Source organism: Gymnoscopelus braueri, assembly GCF_963280865.1.
Source record: "Gymnoscopelus braueri genome assembly, chromosome: 12".
NCBI classification, from domain to species: Eukaryota; Metazoa; Chordata; class Actinopteri; order Myctophiformes; family Myctophidae; genus Gymnoscopelus; species Gymnoscopelus braueri.
This window is the reverse complement of record NC_137614.1, coordinates 26,907,554-26,923,789: the sequence shown is the minus strand read 5'-3', so window position 1 is coordinate 26,923,789 and position 16,236 is coordinate 26,907,554. Positions and strand designations below refer to the sequence as shown.

The 16,236-nt window shown below is 37.6% G+C and overlaps 1 protein-coding gene across 7 annotated transcripts; it reads right to left on the bottom strand.

Annotated features, from left to right (window-relative positions):
• Window positions 1–1,673: 1,673 nt before the first annotated feature.
• Window positions 1,674–15,341, bottom strand: bcas1 (brain enriched myelin associated protein 1). 7 transcript variants are annotated; one of them, XM_080445880.1, is made up of 16 exons: window positions 15,021–15,341; window positions 14,817–14,917; window positions 14,567–14,645; window positions 12,620–12,747; window positions 12,368–12,556; window positions 10,715–10,894; window positions 9,202–9,261; window positions 8,751–8,786; window positions 7,436–7,651; window positions 6,647–6,685; window positions 5,557–5,613; window positions 5,123–5,161; window positions 4,708–4,833; window positions 4,508–4,588; window positions 3,631–3,822; window positions 1,674–2,914 (listed from the first exon to the last, which is right to left on the bottom strand). In XM_080445880.1, the coding sequence occupies exons 2-16, from the start codon at window positions 14,847–14,849 to the stop codon at window positions 2,834–2,836; spliced, it is 1,536 nt and encodes a 511-aa protein (XP_080302006.1). In that variant the 5' UTR covers window positions 14,850–14,917; window positions 15,021–15,341; the 3' UTR covers window positions 1,674–2,833. The 7 variants fall into 7 exon arrangements, with proteins under 7 accessions (XP_080302006.1, XP_080302004.1, XP_080302003.1 ...); XM_080445878.1 differs by having other exon boundaries at window positions 3,626–3,822; window positions 12,368–12,747; XM_080445877.1 differs by having other exon boundaries at window positions 12,368–12,747.
• Between the last annotated feature and the right edge of the window lie 895 nt (window positions 15,342–16,236).

The window sequence follows — 16,236 nt, the reverse complement described above, 5'->3', positions numbered from 1 at the left end:
CAGGATTTGGACTTTTTACACTGTCTTCTAGGTCCCTAGAATCATTTTTTCCCCAATGTTCTCACTGTAGACCTACTGCTAACAGAGCATGGTTGGCTGTGATACACATAGTGCTGACAGCAGGCTTCTCTGACAGGCCTCCCTACCCACTGTTCCCTTGTTCCACCCCCTCTGCTCTGAACTGGGTGCATTCACACAGTCACATGCATTGTCCTACGATGAACTGGAGCAACAGGGTGGTTGAGCAGACAGTGTGAAGAGTCTTTCCATCATTCTATTGGTAGCTGCTGTTTAGATTTCAGCAATATTCTCAATATAGAGATTAATGGATGGTTACACTACTTTCTGAGGATTTGCCAGAATGAGTAACCAGTGGCAATTGATTTATTGAATTAATGATATACCCATCTTCTTGCTTACTACATTATGATAACTACCAGAAGGTTGTCCTGTCATACAATATATGACCTTACATTTTTTTCCCCTCACTGTGTACTTGGAATTGTACAAGACAGTGACATGAAAGGCTATGGACTTGGTATATGGCATCAATTTTTTGTCAGATTTTCAGTTAAGTTTTATGTGTACAATGTTATATCTCATTTAATTTAACCGGAGAAACAGTGAAATTACTGTGGTTCAGCGTTGTTAACACATTTCATTGTTTTATGTATAGATTGAACTAATTCATGAATATACAGAAAATAACAGTTTCTAGGTCTTTCAGTGCCACTATTTACTCTGGTAATGAATTTGAATATACAAAGTCTCCTCTTCTCAAACACTAATACTGCTGTCAGCAAAAACCTGATATTGAATCCTGAACTGAAACTATCCTCAGGGAAAAGGACAGACAGTGGACCAAATAAATGTCTAGTACCGTACAACCGGTCTACCGCCTTTTCCCTATCCAGTACCAGGGCAATTACTTTGATGCACAATTTGAAGTGATCGTACCTATTACAGAGGGCAATGCAAGAACAGTGTGCCTCCTTGATAACAAAGGTGCAGTGTGAGTTATGCCTTCAGGGAGTGAAACTCATCACTGCGGGTGATCTCAGACATCACAATCTAAAACACGTCCTCCCGAAGATAGCGCACTACAGAATCAATCACCAAAATCATATTGTAGAAGCACACAGTTCTAGATGCATTTATCTAGTTTTACATTGTTCATCTACAAGGCGTTCTATAAAGTGTGTCCATGTGAACCTATGAAAACATCTCAGAATATAAATTAATCCTGCGACAGCATTTTAGAGAGTAAATTTGAATTAATCTTGTCATATTTTACGTTATGTTGTACCTCTATCAAAGACTTAATGCGTTTCTTGCTACCTGAGTAAGAATTGCTGCTTATTTCCACAACTAGTAAGGTGTTGTTCTTCCAACCTGAGCAACAGGTTGTGGAGTGACTTTGGGCTTACACTGAGTTCACATCATCATGCAAATTTCAATAGGGAGTTGTCGCTTTCTGTCCCATATGCTATGATTACAACCCCACTGTCTAACTCACTAGTTTTGGTGTTCAAGTGTACCAGCAATGTAAAAAACAACAACAATAGCATAAGTTTATGTTTAAAGCATGGTGTATGATTTGAGTAAGATATCCTATTGCATGTTTGCCAAACTTGTTCAGTCATGTCTTATATACAAGTTATGCAACACAACCATTCATTTATTCATGAACTGGAGACAAATAGTCTTTATTGTCTTTATAAAGGTTACAGAAATATACCCAAAAAGAATAACGTTAATATCACACATATGGCAGACAAAAATAACAAACCAAGCCAACCAACATTTATCATAAGATGACACAAAGCATGGCAGTCAAATTGAAAGTTAGTAAGCTGTGATTTATGACTATGGAAGAAGATACCACAAAGAAACCATTGCCATTGATTCCTCACTGGACTGTAAAACCCTATAAGTTAAATTGCAGCCAAATACTTATATGAACATGCTTCCCTATTTAATCAGTATTACCTATCATGACTAATATTGAAGCTATATTTGCTGTTGAATGTTCATGTTATATTTCCGTAATTATCGTTTCCGTAACAAAAATCACCATATCCTCTGAAATTGCCACACTGTAATGCCATTACAATATGTTCTTCAGACAAATTAACATCTAAAAGCAAAGCTTTGTATTATTAGACTATTAAGTGTATTAAGTTCCAATAATAAATAATCATAGTCACAGAGAGAAGTCACATTTAACAGCCACCTATAGAAAAGGTTTCTCACTCACATCCCTATACTGTACTTGTCATGACATATATATGACCAAAAATATATATTTAAACATCCTCACAACCAAGAAGCTATTAACCACTTGAACCCCATAGCACCCCTATTCCGGGGGGGAACATTTGCGAAAAATACGCGTCACATAGCAATGCATTGTGAGCTTGTAGATATTGTAGCTTGTAGCTATCTTTCTTGAAGAGATTTGGTGTAGAATGAAAGAAGAGTGCACCAAGTACAGAGGCAACTCATTTCCAGTTTACAAAGTATAGAGGGTTTAAGTGGTTAAACTATTTCAAAACACCAATCGAATCAACCACCTGCAAAATGCTCCTGTTCCTTTAAACTACCGTACTCACTTGCGGTTTTCCCCTTTAAACAACCTTCTTTTTCCATTGTGTAACTGTTGGAAATTATAGTTTTAAAAAATTCATAGTTCATGGTGGCATGGGTGGGTGTTGGGTGGGAAGGAGGAGGAGGTGTGGGTCGGGGCTGTTGGGACAGGGAAACTTAAGGCAAAACTTTGTTATATATCCGTGTCATGAGCAATAGGATCATGATGAAGTATACATTTAAAAAATCATTTGGCCTTTTCAGCTGCTGGTGCAGTGGTCACTTGCTCTGTTTGGATTCCGGCATCTGTGGAGTTACGCTTCTGACTCTGTAATTGAAGAGAAAACATAAAGGATGTTTAGTAAATGGGTTATTTGCGCATTTATTATGTGAAATGGGATGCTTCACAGCACACACAATTCATCTAAATTTTGTCCCACCCTTCAGTTGATTTTCCAGACAGATTTATGCTTTTTGGTTCATGGTCTGTCATTTGAATTCCAAAGAAAGCCATACCGACTGTGGTATAGTTACATTATGCACTTTGAGATTTTTGTCAAATATAAAGTGTGTTACAAATAAAATGTATTATTATTATTAAGACAAGTTATATTTGAACTTTTTATCATTTCACTAAGCTGCATTTAACATCACATTGGAGGTAGTGTTGTCTGGGTGACATCACGCAAAGTAAAACTTCAATCATGGTGATTCCAAAAATGTCATTATATTATGGATAAACCAGTTTTGTTTTTCAGTACACATTCAATTTGCACAAAAACTAATTTCACCCAGTGATGTGACAATAAAATTCTGATTCTGAAGTTGCTTTGTTCATGGCACAACAATGAATTATTTATGCCATCTAGTGGAGATGGAGGTGAACAACATACGGTACCACAACAGTCACCCTGTGCATATCAGCTACTTTAATCTTGATGATCATCATATAAAAGATTTTATTTGTGTATGCATGGCGATGCACCCTAATAATTCTTCATGGCAGGACCCAGGAGCAGTGAATAAAAGAGATGCTCACCCTACCAGATTTTTGAAGAACAAGTGGATGGAGTTCCTCTTCTCCAATTTCCTCGGGACATTTGGTGATTCCTGGGAAGGCCCTGACTTATCCGCAGGAGCCTCTGGTGCTTTAGGGTCCTCCTTGGCTTTCACTGTCTGCGCCGCTTCTGCTGCCACCGGAGGAGGTGGAGTGTCTTTCTTCTTGGGCTCAGCAGCCTGACAGAGTTGAGGTAGAAAATGTCATTATATTTAGAGCAACATTACAAATTGATTAGCCAGTTTTGTCATCAAATTTGCTCTGTTTAAAAAGCTTAGTTGGACAGTGTGACACATTAACTGCTGTTAGGAAAACAGTCAACATAATTTCTTAGTTATTGTATAAGCAATGACAAATCAAGCATCGCTGCGCATCTAGTTGTGAGTATCACGAATAACAGAGGTTTGAAAAGACTTCAGACAAAACAGCTGTTTTAGAGCATTGGTTCTCAAAGTGGGGTCCGGGGACCCCCAGGGACAGGGGTCCGTGGGGGGGTACCAGGAGGTCCCCAGCTAAATTTGTTAATATAGTGTCACAATGATTTTAACCACTTTAACCAGATTTTATACATTGGCTATTCAAAAATAGCAGATATACAAGCTCATAGCGCGGCATGCCGCGCTATGAGCTTGTAGATCTGCTTTTGAAAAATCCCTAGCACAAAATATTTTTGAGATGGGGGGGGGGGGGGTCCGCAGCCAAATACATATCATTTTGGGGGTCCTTGACATGAAAAAGTTTGAGAACCACTTTTTTAGAGCACATAATGAAGTAGGCTACAAAAAACAATACCAGCATGAGCTCATAAAATCACTCTTGTTAAAAAAAAACACTCTGATTGGGCGGCAATTATTCTATATTTACCACTCCAGTAGTTTTCCTGAGCAGCTGAACTCCACTGGTAGAAGCTGCGTTGACTTTTGAGGCCATTTGGTTTAACAGTACCTCAAATTCACATTACTCTGTTACTCTCAATTCTGTGACGTCTTTGGAAAATGTGTATTTCACTCATTCAGAGATCACACATTATGGGTGGATGAAGTTTAAACAAATAAATTCCTTACCTTTGGTTTGAAAAAGGAAAGGAAGGCAGATGGTTTTGAGGGGTTTTTCTTGTCCTCCTGAGCTGTGGGCGCCACCTCTGGCTTTGCAGCAGCCTCCAGAGTGCTAGCTTTAGAGGCATCTGCTTTCTTTATGAGCACAGCAAAAGAGGAATAATTATAGAATTAATTATTTATAGTTTTAATGGCAGTTAAAAATGACCACTGTGAAGCAGAACTGCCACCTGCAAAAGAAAAAGAGGAAATAACGTCGGGCGGGAAAGACACCAGCACCAGATAGGAGAAGCAGAAAGATCTGTGTAAGAGAAATGTCAGATCCACCCTGAAACCAGAAAAATGAAAAGTGTTTCTTTAGAAGAGGTAGAATGTTTCGATATTATAACGGAAGATCTTTTAAGATTGTCCTTTGCTGATTTACCTGAACTTCTACATCGGGAAGTGGCTCCTCCTCAGTTGTCTGAAGGACAACAAAATCAATTTAATTTTGATCAATTCAAATTAAGCAGAATTAGAAATGGTAGAATTTGTGGGTAAAACCTAAATTATAGTTTGACCACCCTATCATTCTACAAAATCAATTCATTTTCAGACTTATATACAGTAGGCCTAAGGGTTGAGAAGTATTAAGCCAGTAAATAGTGTTGTGATGTTGGGAATATTGTATAGTTTATGTTAACTCAAATTATGAATCTGATGAACAGAAGAACTACAGAGAGGAAATCTATACCACTGAGAGATTTTACTTTTGATGATTTGTGATATTCTGTACCAGGCCTTCAAGTCAAAAGATTGAGCGACAATTGTCTGAAAAGACTGAAAGATTCCAAGAGTGAACATTCTCCGCCTATTTACCAGAATTTCTACAAGTGGCTCTGCCGCCTCCTCAACTGGCTTTGCCGCCTCCACTGGCTGTGGGAGAATGTGAGATGAGGTGAGATGAGAGGGATGAATTAAATGAAATGAGTAATTTTTTTTACTTAGAACTTGATCGAAGGAGATTATTTGTTTGGCAGAGTCAATGCTGCCAACCTGGCCTTCCATTTAGTTATATACTATGGGGAGATGTCATCCGACTGAAAGAAGCTTAGTTTGAAGTTAGATTTTTTTTTCAATAGGCCAACAAGGGCCATCAAAATATTAAATCTTGAAAATATGGAATATTCCATGAGTGTTCCTGTAAATTTTGCTTTCACAAAAAAACTGTAGGGGAGACAATTTACTGTATGAAGCAGGTTATAATATATTCCAGTGCGTCCGAAGCTTTTGACCCCTAGAGTCGGGGTCAGGAGCTTCGGACGCACTGGGTCGTCTAGGGCGTTTCATCTATGGCCTTTGTTCCTCAGGGAATTTAAAAGTCTAAGTAAGTAAGTTATAACATATTCAGTAACTGATGAGGCGAGAAAGAATGTGATGTAAATGTGTAGGACTGTAGATACATTCTCATTCCCATACATTTTATGCATATTTAATATCTATGTTTTATTTTCCAAAGAGACTGCGGAACACATACATTATATATATTTTATGTACTGCATGTACATTTGATATTTGTACTCTTATGTTCACTCTTATTCTTATTCTTTATTTAAAATGTAACAGCAATTTGTGGGAAGCTTACACAAAAGAACTGCACCCTCTCTTTTAGACCTGGTGTAAACTTGTGATTTGATAATAAACTGAAGTTGAAGTTGAAGTTGGTCAACTTCAAGAAGTAACAAATTAATTAAAAGTATTTGGGGCTATGCTGATGTGAATTTGCCTTTGGTTGGATGATGAATCTGATGATATGACCTACAAAGAGAAGAATCACACTATGGAAAAAAGGAAGTCAGTTTTGAAGTCTGCACAGGCTAATTGTCCTCTACTCCTAACAATTACGCAAACATTCCCTGAAAAGAAAAAACAAGCTTCTAACAAGCTTTAACATTTTGCACTGGTTTACCTGAACTTCTACAACTGGCTGAAGCACCTCCTCGACTTCCTATGGGAGAATGAAATGATTTTATTTTTATTCTGATTCACATGTCAAGACATGTCAATAATAAATGACAAAGCACACACATGAAATGATGTCATTTATGTCTGGTATGGTACGGTGCGGTACGGTACGGTACGGTACGGTACGGTACGGTATGGTATGGTATGGTATGGTATGGTATGGTATGGTATGGTATGGTGCGGTATGGCTGGTCTGTTATAATGGCAAGGTGGAGAGAATGGTGACTGACTGTAAAAGGATGTTCAGTGTCCAGTTGTGTAGTGAAGAGCAATGTGGTAGACAACGCGACACAACGCTGCCAACTTCAGATACTCCACAATGAAACCAATTAAGAAAAGTTGTTGTTTGGAGATGTCTTACTGGGGAGAATGTTTTGTGGTACTGCACTTGCTGTACCTAATCTCACATCTTCTAGTTTGTACAGAGGGAATGACCATTATCTTACAAAAGGGAGACAGCGACTGTATGTAGTGTCTGCCACCACAAGTCAGATTAAATGATTGACAGGATGAGCCACAGCCGGTTAGTTTGAGATGACTATAGTATTGTAATCTACTATACCCCTGATGCAGTCTTGGCTGGGACTTTGGCTCCACTTGTTGAGACACCCTTGGCTTTAGATCTTTTACCTAACAGTGCCTCAAATTCATATCAATATGTTTATGTTATAATCAGACACAATGTCAATATTCTATTAAGCCACCCCATTAGACAGTAATATAGTTTATTTACCTTTGGACGAAAGAATTTGGTCAATGTATCCACGGAAAATGTTCCCTTTGCGGCCTTAGAATCCTTCGCAGCAGCTTTTGGTTCTGCTTTTGGCGAGGCCATTACGGGTTTGGCAGCTATTTCCCCTTTGATTTCCATCTTTGGTGGCTCTGGAGGAGGTGGTGGTGGGATAGACATTCCTTTGGGTGCTGCAGGGGGATCGGCTACTTGTGCAGCCTATTGAATCGAGAGATTTGATGCAAAGGCAATAACAGCAGATGATCATCACATGATTTAATGCTAACTTTTCATGTCAATTTTATAGGGATGTACCTTATGTTATAATGTTTTTGTTTTTTTTAATAGCTTTAATCATATCTTCTTACAAAATTCAAATACAAAAAAGCTTTTGGAATGAGTAGATTGGCATAATTGGCAAATTAAACAGTAACAAATGTGACACATGAGTAAATCAGAGTTAGGGTTTACCATTATACACAACTGTATAACAAGAAAGGGTCTAAAAGCCCTGCTAGCGGCCCCTAGAGGCTGTGCTGCTCCTTACACGCAATCCGACCAAAATGGTTTGAACCAACCAACATTGGCTATCTTAAGTTGCATATACCATACATCAGATGTGCAAAAAAATAATCACTCACTTGAATGGTGGGAAATGTGTCCCCCTGTTGAATTCACACTGTATGCAACATTTTCACTTTAAGTGATATTTGCTGAAATTGACGCATCCACTTATAGGGTCCTGCATGGATTTGAATAGCTCTGTTCGTCTCGTTTGAGTTGAAAATGTTTGAACTTGCGTGATTGCTCTAGTATTCGCATTACTTTTGGCAGATGCAATTTATTACTCGGTGTTGCATCTTTACATTGACTTAATATTGAGTCACCTTGCTCAAAATTGTGTAGTGTCTGGAGTGAATTCCCCTTTAGAGCTCCTCAGATTAAAAAAAGAATAAATAAATAACTGAACACAAGTATGATTTCATATCCTGTACAAATCTACTGCCGAGCCAATCAAACGATGCTGGGAAACTGAACCGGAACAGGAAACGGGTATACCACCTTCTGGAAACCCCGGACTACAGTTAAGCGCAGAGCCTATATCTGATTTGGGAGTTGGGAGTTGGGACCAAAGTGTTGACAGACAGAACAACCGACCGGCCGACCAACTGGCAATCTGGCATCCTAGGCCTATAATGTCGCTAACAGGGCAACTTTGCAATTGCAATTAAAGTGCAATTCATAACAGCAAGCATAATGAGAAACAAAATTAAAATGATATAAAATAAAATACTACTTTAACAGGCAATGTGCTCACAGTAGTAGCTGCTGCTGGTTGGATCTCCTTCTGCAACTATTTGATAACAAGAAAAGGAAGCTGTTAGATGTGCTAGTTAAGATTAGAGTGAGCAATGTGGATCTACCAAAAAAAAGAATCTAATATGCTTGGGAGAAGCTGAAAGAAATTAACAAACAATAATAAAATTTCTGAGGCCATTACAACAACTCTCTGAAATTGTAATTAGGTTAATGCTATTTCTATATCTGTATTATTTAATTACACATTTTTCCCCTCAATAACATAAAAGTGTCGTCTAATAAATAATGATCCAGATTGAAAGAGACTTTGTATCCTTTGGTGTAGTTTTGAAAAACAAAGATATGGCAAATTGAATAAGTGAAGTTTAAGTTTAAAAAAAGAAAAAAAAGAACATGAAGCATTTAGTATGTCGTTCTCATATTCTGATGTGTTGTGACCACGTGTTCACCTGATCTTTTGTAGCATCAGGCGTGGTTGTTTCTGTTTTGGGTGTCTTAGTAGGTTTCCCCTGCGTAATGAAGGAAGCAAAATGAATGGTCTATTTAATTCTTAGCATGATAAAAGATAGTACAAAAATAAGTCAAAACTTTTATGTAAGCATTAATGAGCATTGTATTGTTGGAACTACCAAAGCAGTTAAGATGAAAGCTTAAATGATAACAAAATAAAATAAAATAAAGATAATCATGTCTGCTGTAGCAACAGAGAAATTATTTTGTTGATGAAAAAGAAGCCATTCAGTAATGTAGACGTACTGTAGGCCTCTATGACAAGCTAACAGAGTTACAGAGTGCACACTGAGGTCCCTGATAGAGCACATACAGTACATGCGCTGTCATTGTGACAGCCATTGTGCACTGGAGATGGCGTAGGCCTTCCCTCGCTCTATCTTCACACATCTCAACTTCCAATCGCACAGTCCTCCCTTGTGAGCTCACACTATGGCCTAAACAAAAGGCCACCACATTCCCGCATGTTCAAAGATTTGATTAGCATGGGGCTGGGGGGCTATGGTCTTTAAAGAAGAATGATTCCAAAGGAAGGCATGATGAAGAGGACAAAACAATAGCTGTTTGTTGTCCACTTTCCATCAGGCTCTGTCACCACACAGATTTTTTAATGGATGCTTTCATTTCCCCCAAGTTCTCATACAGTACGTACCGTCACAAAGAATAACCCCAATCATTGACTTAAGACACTGTTTAAAGACAGAACCCCCACTGATACGGTCCTGTCATTTATTTCGGCATCTTTGACCCCCAATTTATGTCTACCCCAAAGTGTGAAACTTAATCAAGCCTTAGTCAAGTTCTAGAATCATACATTTTATTGCATGATCAATTAATAACATTAATACCTTTATTTTCTAGTTGACCATTCAGCTTTCTGACTGATCAAAATTATTTAGCCACAAAATTTATAAAAATAACAAGGCTATATTATGTACTGGCGTTAGTGCTTCTTTCAAGATTGTTCAATCTTCCTTTGCACATTAGTCCAGCTCCACCATTGAAAAGTTTAAATCCACCCTGAAAATTCACCTCTTCTCCTTTGTTTTTGGCTCAGTCTGAGGGCAACTAACTTATGGTCTACTTTGATCATTGAATGTATTTGAACTTTTGTGTTTAAATTGTATTGCTTTTTATGTTCTTTTATTATGCTGTATTTGTATGAGGTATTTATTATTTATTGAGGTATATATGTTTCTTTTACTATGTTGTATTTTATGAGGTGTTTATGATGTTATCTTGAATGGAAAGCACTTTGGGTCAACATCTGTTGTTTTTAAATGTGCTATACAAATAAAGGTGACTTGACTTGACTTCAAACTATTTTTTAAACTGTTACACAGTTTGAAACATTAACTGCCCAATTCTATTAGATAAATATGATTTATCATCAGGTATAAATTAATTGTAGCCAAACAACCACTGAATTTGCTTTAAATATAGCTGACTTACTAGTGTTTTGAAGAAGTTCATAACTGGATTCTCTTCTGCGTGACTTTCCTCTTCGTTTTCCACAAGCTGATTGTTTTCTTTGCCAGTATCTTGAGTTTCTCCTTCCTCTGGACTAGGGTCTAGAGACACACTTTTTGGTTCCTTAAATGTTTCTGCGTCTTGCTTTATGTCGGCAGCCTCCTATACACAGCCACAAAGAATATGCCTTTGAGAATGTGGTGGAGCTGTGGAGCTGATATGCAAGCAGCGAGTCTGTTAATCACAGCATTGAGATGGGTGCACAATTCCAACCATGCCTCTGCCTACTCGGGGCATTGTCAACAATCACCCTTTTATTAATGTCTGCGTTCCCCCCCACACTCATTGATATTCAGCAATGTCTGAGAGTTATGCTATGAGAAATGTCAGGAAAATTAAATACCTTACTTTATGGGGATGGAGAACATCTTTAGAATAAAAAAACAGTCAAACCTGATTGTAGCCATTTAAAAAAGAAAGCTAATTCTTTCTAGATACTACTTTATAACAGTAGTGTTAATGTCCACCATTTGGAAATGGTTACACTCGAATTATATTCCCACCTGAAATCCCAATGTTTAATATGGAAAGTATGTTAGTATGTTATGTATGTTAAATTTACAATTTGACCATTCTATGCACATGGTCATTTTGTTTATTTCATCAAATACAGCCCTGCCATCACAATTAAGCTCCACTGATGACAGGGATGCTGAAACATATAAACCATGAAGTAAAACTAAAGTAAGAAGCCAAAACTTCCAGCATAACATTTAGATTTTTAGTTTCAAAATGGTGCAATATAACAATGTTAAATCATTAGATTGTAATTATTTATTTAAAACTCTTTAAAGAAGTAGAGAATAAAAACAAGAATATTATCATTGCACATCCAAAGATATGCATCAAAGAAACTGGACATTTTTAGAGAAATCCAGTTCTTTGTTTTGAGATACATTGGTGGTAATGGCAACACAACTGTTGAACATGCTGAGAGAAGTTGTCTGAACAAAGATGTAATTTTGCCCTGCTGTGAATTTCTGCTTCTATCTCCATTCTGGCCACTGCTGCTGAAGTGGCAGAGAGGGATAATTATTTGTACCTATCTGGCTGAAAGGCATTCCTTTGCATATTGTGTGCTTGTGAGAGGTAATGAAACTGAATTGTGATCCCTCAACTTTGTACAGGACAACAGAACCGCCTGTTCTTTTTTAATTTTTTGTTTGGGGGGGGGGGGGGGTTAGGTCATCCACCATAACTGCCCACTGTTGTGTCCTTTTGACAGATATGTACAAATATATGTTCATGTATATGCATTTTCATCTGTAAAAGCATCAATCAATCATCACAGGCCTCTCCTTCTTATTGTAGTCTGGAGGGACAATGGGTGGGAGGTAATACATTCACAAAACCTACTGACAGGAAAAGATTGCTGCTGATCACACACACACACACACACACACACACACACACACACACACACACACACACACACACACACACACACACACACACACACACACACACACACACACACACACACACACACACACACACACACACACACACACACACACACACACACACACATATCTCTGTCCCCCCAACATCAAATTTAACAAAGATTATACTCACAAACTGTGAATCGGTAACTGGAGCACCTGCATCGGTCTGATCTACAGTTGAGCTCTCATCTTGTTCAACATCACACTCTCTAGATGGAGGCTCTGTTGTCTTTTTGAAAATGTTACCAAAGAAACTAACTTTTTTCCCTTTCTTTTGTTGAGCCTCTTCCTCTTGAGCTGTAGACTTGTGGTTTTCAGAGGTGGCGTGAGATTCAGAATCTGTTTCAAGATTCTTCTGATCGGTGGAATCGGGACTCCCAGAAATGGCTTGAGCTCCAGCAATCTGGCTCTCTGGTTCAATAATCACACAGTCGCCCTCATTTGATTCTTTGTTAGAGATTAATGAGGGGGGCGCACCATTTTGTTGCGTACCAATTGTGTTGCTGGTGACTGCAAATGAGAAACCATAGTTATTATATAGCACTTGATCATGCTTATAAATTACAAACTAAAACTTTTTAATTTGTACATGTAATTTCTACAATATGCTGTTGGTCAAAACTCTGATTTGCTAAAGGAGTTCCCTACAGTATTGGTGCAACTGCAACACTGACAAATCATTTTTTCCAGTTGTTAATGTTAACCTCATTGCAAAGTAACCCATCCTAATTATGACAAGCAAACATGGGCTAGTCTGTTAGGTAAAGAGTGACGCAAGTTTCAAAAGTCTGAGATCAATATTATGTCTTAGATAAACCCCATGAAGAGCCACTGTGAGTCCAGCAGTGAAATTGTTAATCAAAGGCAACAAACTACTGTACACTATGACAGATCAAACAGATAGCAGTATCATGTGTGTCCATGTCTGAGACAACGCCTATAGTTTACATTTTAAGATGCAATACCCAATGCAAATGGGAGTCTGCTGTTTGTCAGAGCATTATCAAAGTCCAATTCAACATAATACACTAAATTGGAAATGTTAGTTCATTGTGACAACGAATAACACTGCACTCTCATATTAAAGGGATATTTCACTTTTGAAAAAAATTTGGGTAATTTTATCATCTACCCAGGCTTTTGTGAGCACCCTAGACAGTTTTTAAGTTGCTTGATTCAGTATTTAGATATTTGATATTCATTTTATCAGACACGCCCCCTTCCAATACAAACCCATTGTAACTTCAAACACCATTTTAACCATGTTAGATTCATCAGAAACACCCGTCCATGGTTGTGGTGACTGATATTGTCCTTCTAATACGTGAGGAGACTGTGTTTTTTCAATTACTTTTTTCCATTTATTTTGTATTTAAAAAAAGAAAATATGAAAAAAATTAAATACAATAACAACATTTAATTAAGTAAATGAAAAAAGTAATGGAAAAAACACGGCCCCTCACGTATTAGGAGGGCTGGATGAGTCACCAGAACCAAGGACGGGTGTTTTTGATCTAACATGTTAAAAAGAGTTTGAGTTTGAGTTTGAAGTTATAATGGGTTTGAAGTTATAATGGGTTTGTATAGGAAGGGGCGTGCGTGTCTGATAAAATGAATATCAAATATCGAAATACTGAATCAAGTAACCTAAAAACTGTTTGGGGGGCTCGCATAAGCCTGAGTAGGCGATAAAATGACCCTTTTTTTTTTTTTTTGTGAAATATCCCTTTAAGTAGACATGAATTAAAATAAAGTAATGTCTTCCTTATTTAGATTTATATGAACTGTTTATTAGTTTGATTAGTAACACTTTTCTGCACCGTTAATGCATTTGCTACAATGAATAGTAACACAAATAAAAGATTAATTCACATTAAATATTAATACAAATGTTTGTTCAATCTAACTTCATGTGAATGAATGCCTACTTAATTCACATGATTTAACCTTGAGCTCATAATGATTCAGAATTTTAACTAATATCTATATTATTGCATTGACCAGGTAGGCCTTCCGCAAACTCTTGCCACAAAACTGGAAGCACACAATTATCAAATGTCATCTTAGGTGTTGCATTAAGGTTTCATTCACTGGACAAAAGGATACTAATTAGAAATACTTATTAAAATGTGTTTCCAGTGACTTTTGGTTGTAATAATGTATGTACTCTCTAAGCACTGACAGAGCATGCTCCTCTAACTTCATGTCTTGACCTGCTTTCTCACATTCTATATTGACTTCTGTTTGTGAGTCTATTTACTGTATGTCTTGGTATTTACTCCTGTCATGTCTTAGTGTGCTATTTTTATATAGAGATCTAGATGCTTACCATCCAAGCCATTGGATGAGATGTTTACAGCGAGGCCATTCACCCCTCCATTTGCATGTTTCCCAAGACTTGTCTCTTCCTGCGATAAAAGAGAAATGTTACTCACTACTCTACAGTTAATTTACAGTACAGTTAAATATATTTCTCCATAGAGCATCCTGATAGCCAAGTGGTTAAGGTGCATGCATGCATACTACATGACTTATATGAATAACATATGAATATGAATATGTTATTTGAGCAATTGTACCGTATATTCATTGCTGGACTGCTCGTTACCCATATTTGTTCCAGCAGAGACTGCAAAAATGAGCAGAGCAGAACTGGTTCCTTTTGTTATTGACGTATTCCCTTCAATAAATAGAAAAATAAGTAATGGTTGTACAGATATTCCCAATTAATGTTTCCATTGAGTAAGCTACATTAGGATTCATACTATAAACAAATGTCTTACCTTGTGTGCCCTCTGTAATTCAAACAACTCCTGAAGAAAAGGTGACAAGTGACTATCATATTCAGATCACTTGTGCAACATGCTGACCTGTATGAGCAGGGCAGAATGTTTTCAAAAGTGGGTGGGGCCTTCAGTAATCAATTTTATTCCCCCATTTAGGTCACCAAAAATTTAAACACTTTGTCAAAGTACAGTACGTTGCCAGTGATTAATTCACTATACTCTCCTAATGAGTTCTCTAAAAAAAAAAAACCCAATGTGTTTCTGATTAGTTTATAGCCCAACCAAGTTACACATAGTAAAATGTGATAAGGCACAAGGCAGTCCAGCACAGTTTCGCCAAGAAGAAACAGGATGTGAATAAAGGATATCCAAAGCTCAGGTGAGTCATTTGATGTTAGGCCTGGCACACTTCCTAACAACTGGTGACTGAATGCATTGCAACAGTTTTTTGTAAGTATGGGAATTATAGGCCATTTCTGAATGAAGTCTTATGAATAAAGTCTAAGCATTACAATATGATTCATTGGCTTGTGACTGTTTATTGAACATTATTGATCAGATTTGAATTTGGTTTGCATATAAAGTAGACTGCATATATTGATAGACTATATCCAGATCCAATGATAAGGGCCAGCCAACACATATTATACAATCTCATCTCCGATGGTGATAGGTTCATAGGCAATATATGTATATTCATGCATACTACTATATTAACTGGTGATATATTACACACTATACTTATTAATAGACTATGCATGCTGATTGGTGCATTTATATAGTGCCTTTACATTCACTCACACCATGCAAGGCAGCAACCTGCTCATCGGGAGCAGTTAGGGTTTCAATGTCTTGCTCAAGGACACTTCGACACTGACCCAGGCGGAGCCGGGGCTCAAACTGGGAACCTTCTGAAGAAGCCCAAGCAGCTGTTCTACCTACTGAGCCATTGACTGTCTGGGGTCAGGCTCTATTTTAATGTATTCTTTATTTATAATCTTACTCGCTCTACTCTTACATGATGTACCTATCCTGTGTTTCATGATTACTGCCGTAGCTACTACATTACCAGAATTTCTCCCTTGGGGATCATCAATAACAGTCTAGATCACTGATTCCCAAACCGTTTAGCTCGAGACCCAAAAGAGACATTTGATGTATCCCCAGGACCCAAACAAGTGAAAATAGCAGATCTACATTTGTCTTCTAATTT

Coding starts and splice junctions, on each gene's coding strand:
- bcas1 (XM_080445877.1), bottom strand. CDS start 14,849: ATGGGTAACGAGCAGTCCAGCAATGAATATACG. Junction 9,262..10,714: donor TGAACTTCTTCAAAACACTA/GTAAGTCAGCTA, acceptor TTCATTACGCAG/GGGAAACCTACTAAGACACC. Junction 6,686..7,435: donor CCAAATTCTTTCGTCCAAAG/GTAAATAAACTA, acceptor ATTCTCCCATAG/GAAGTCGAGGAGGTGCTTCA.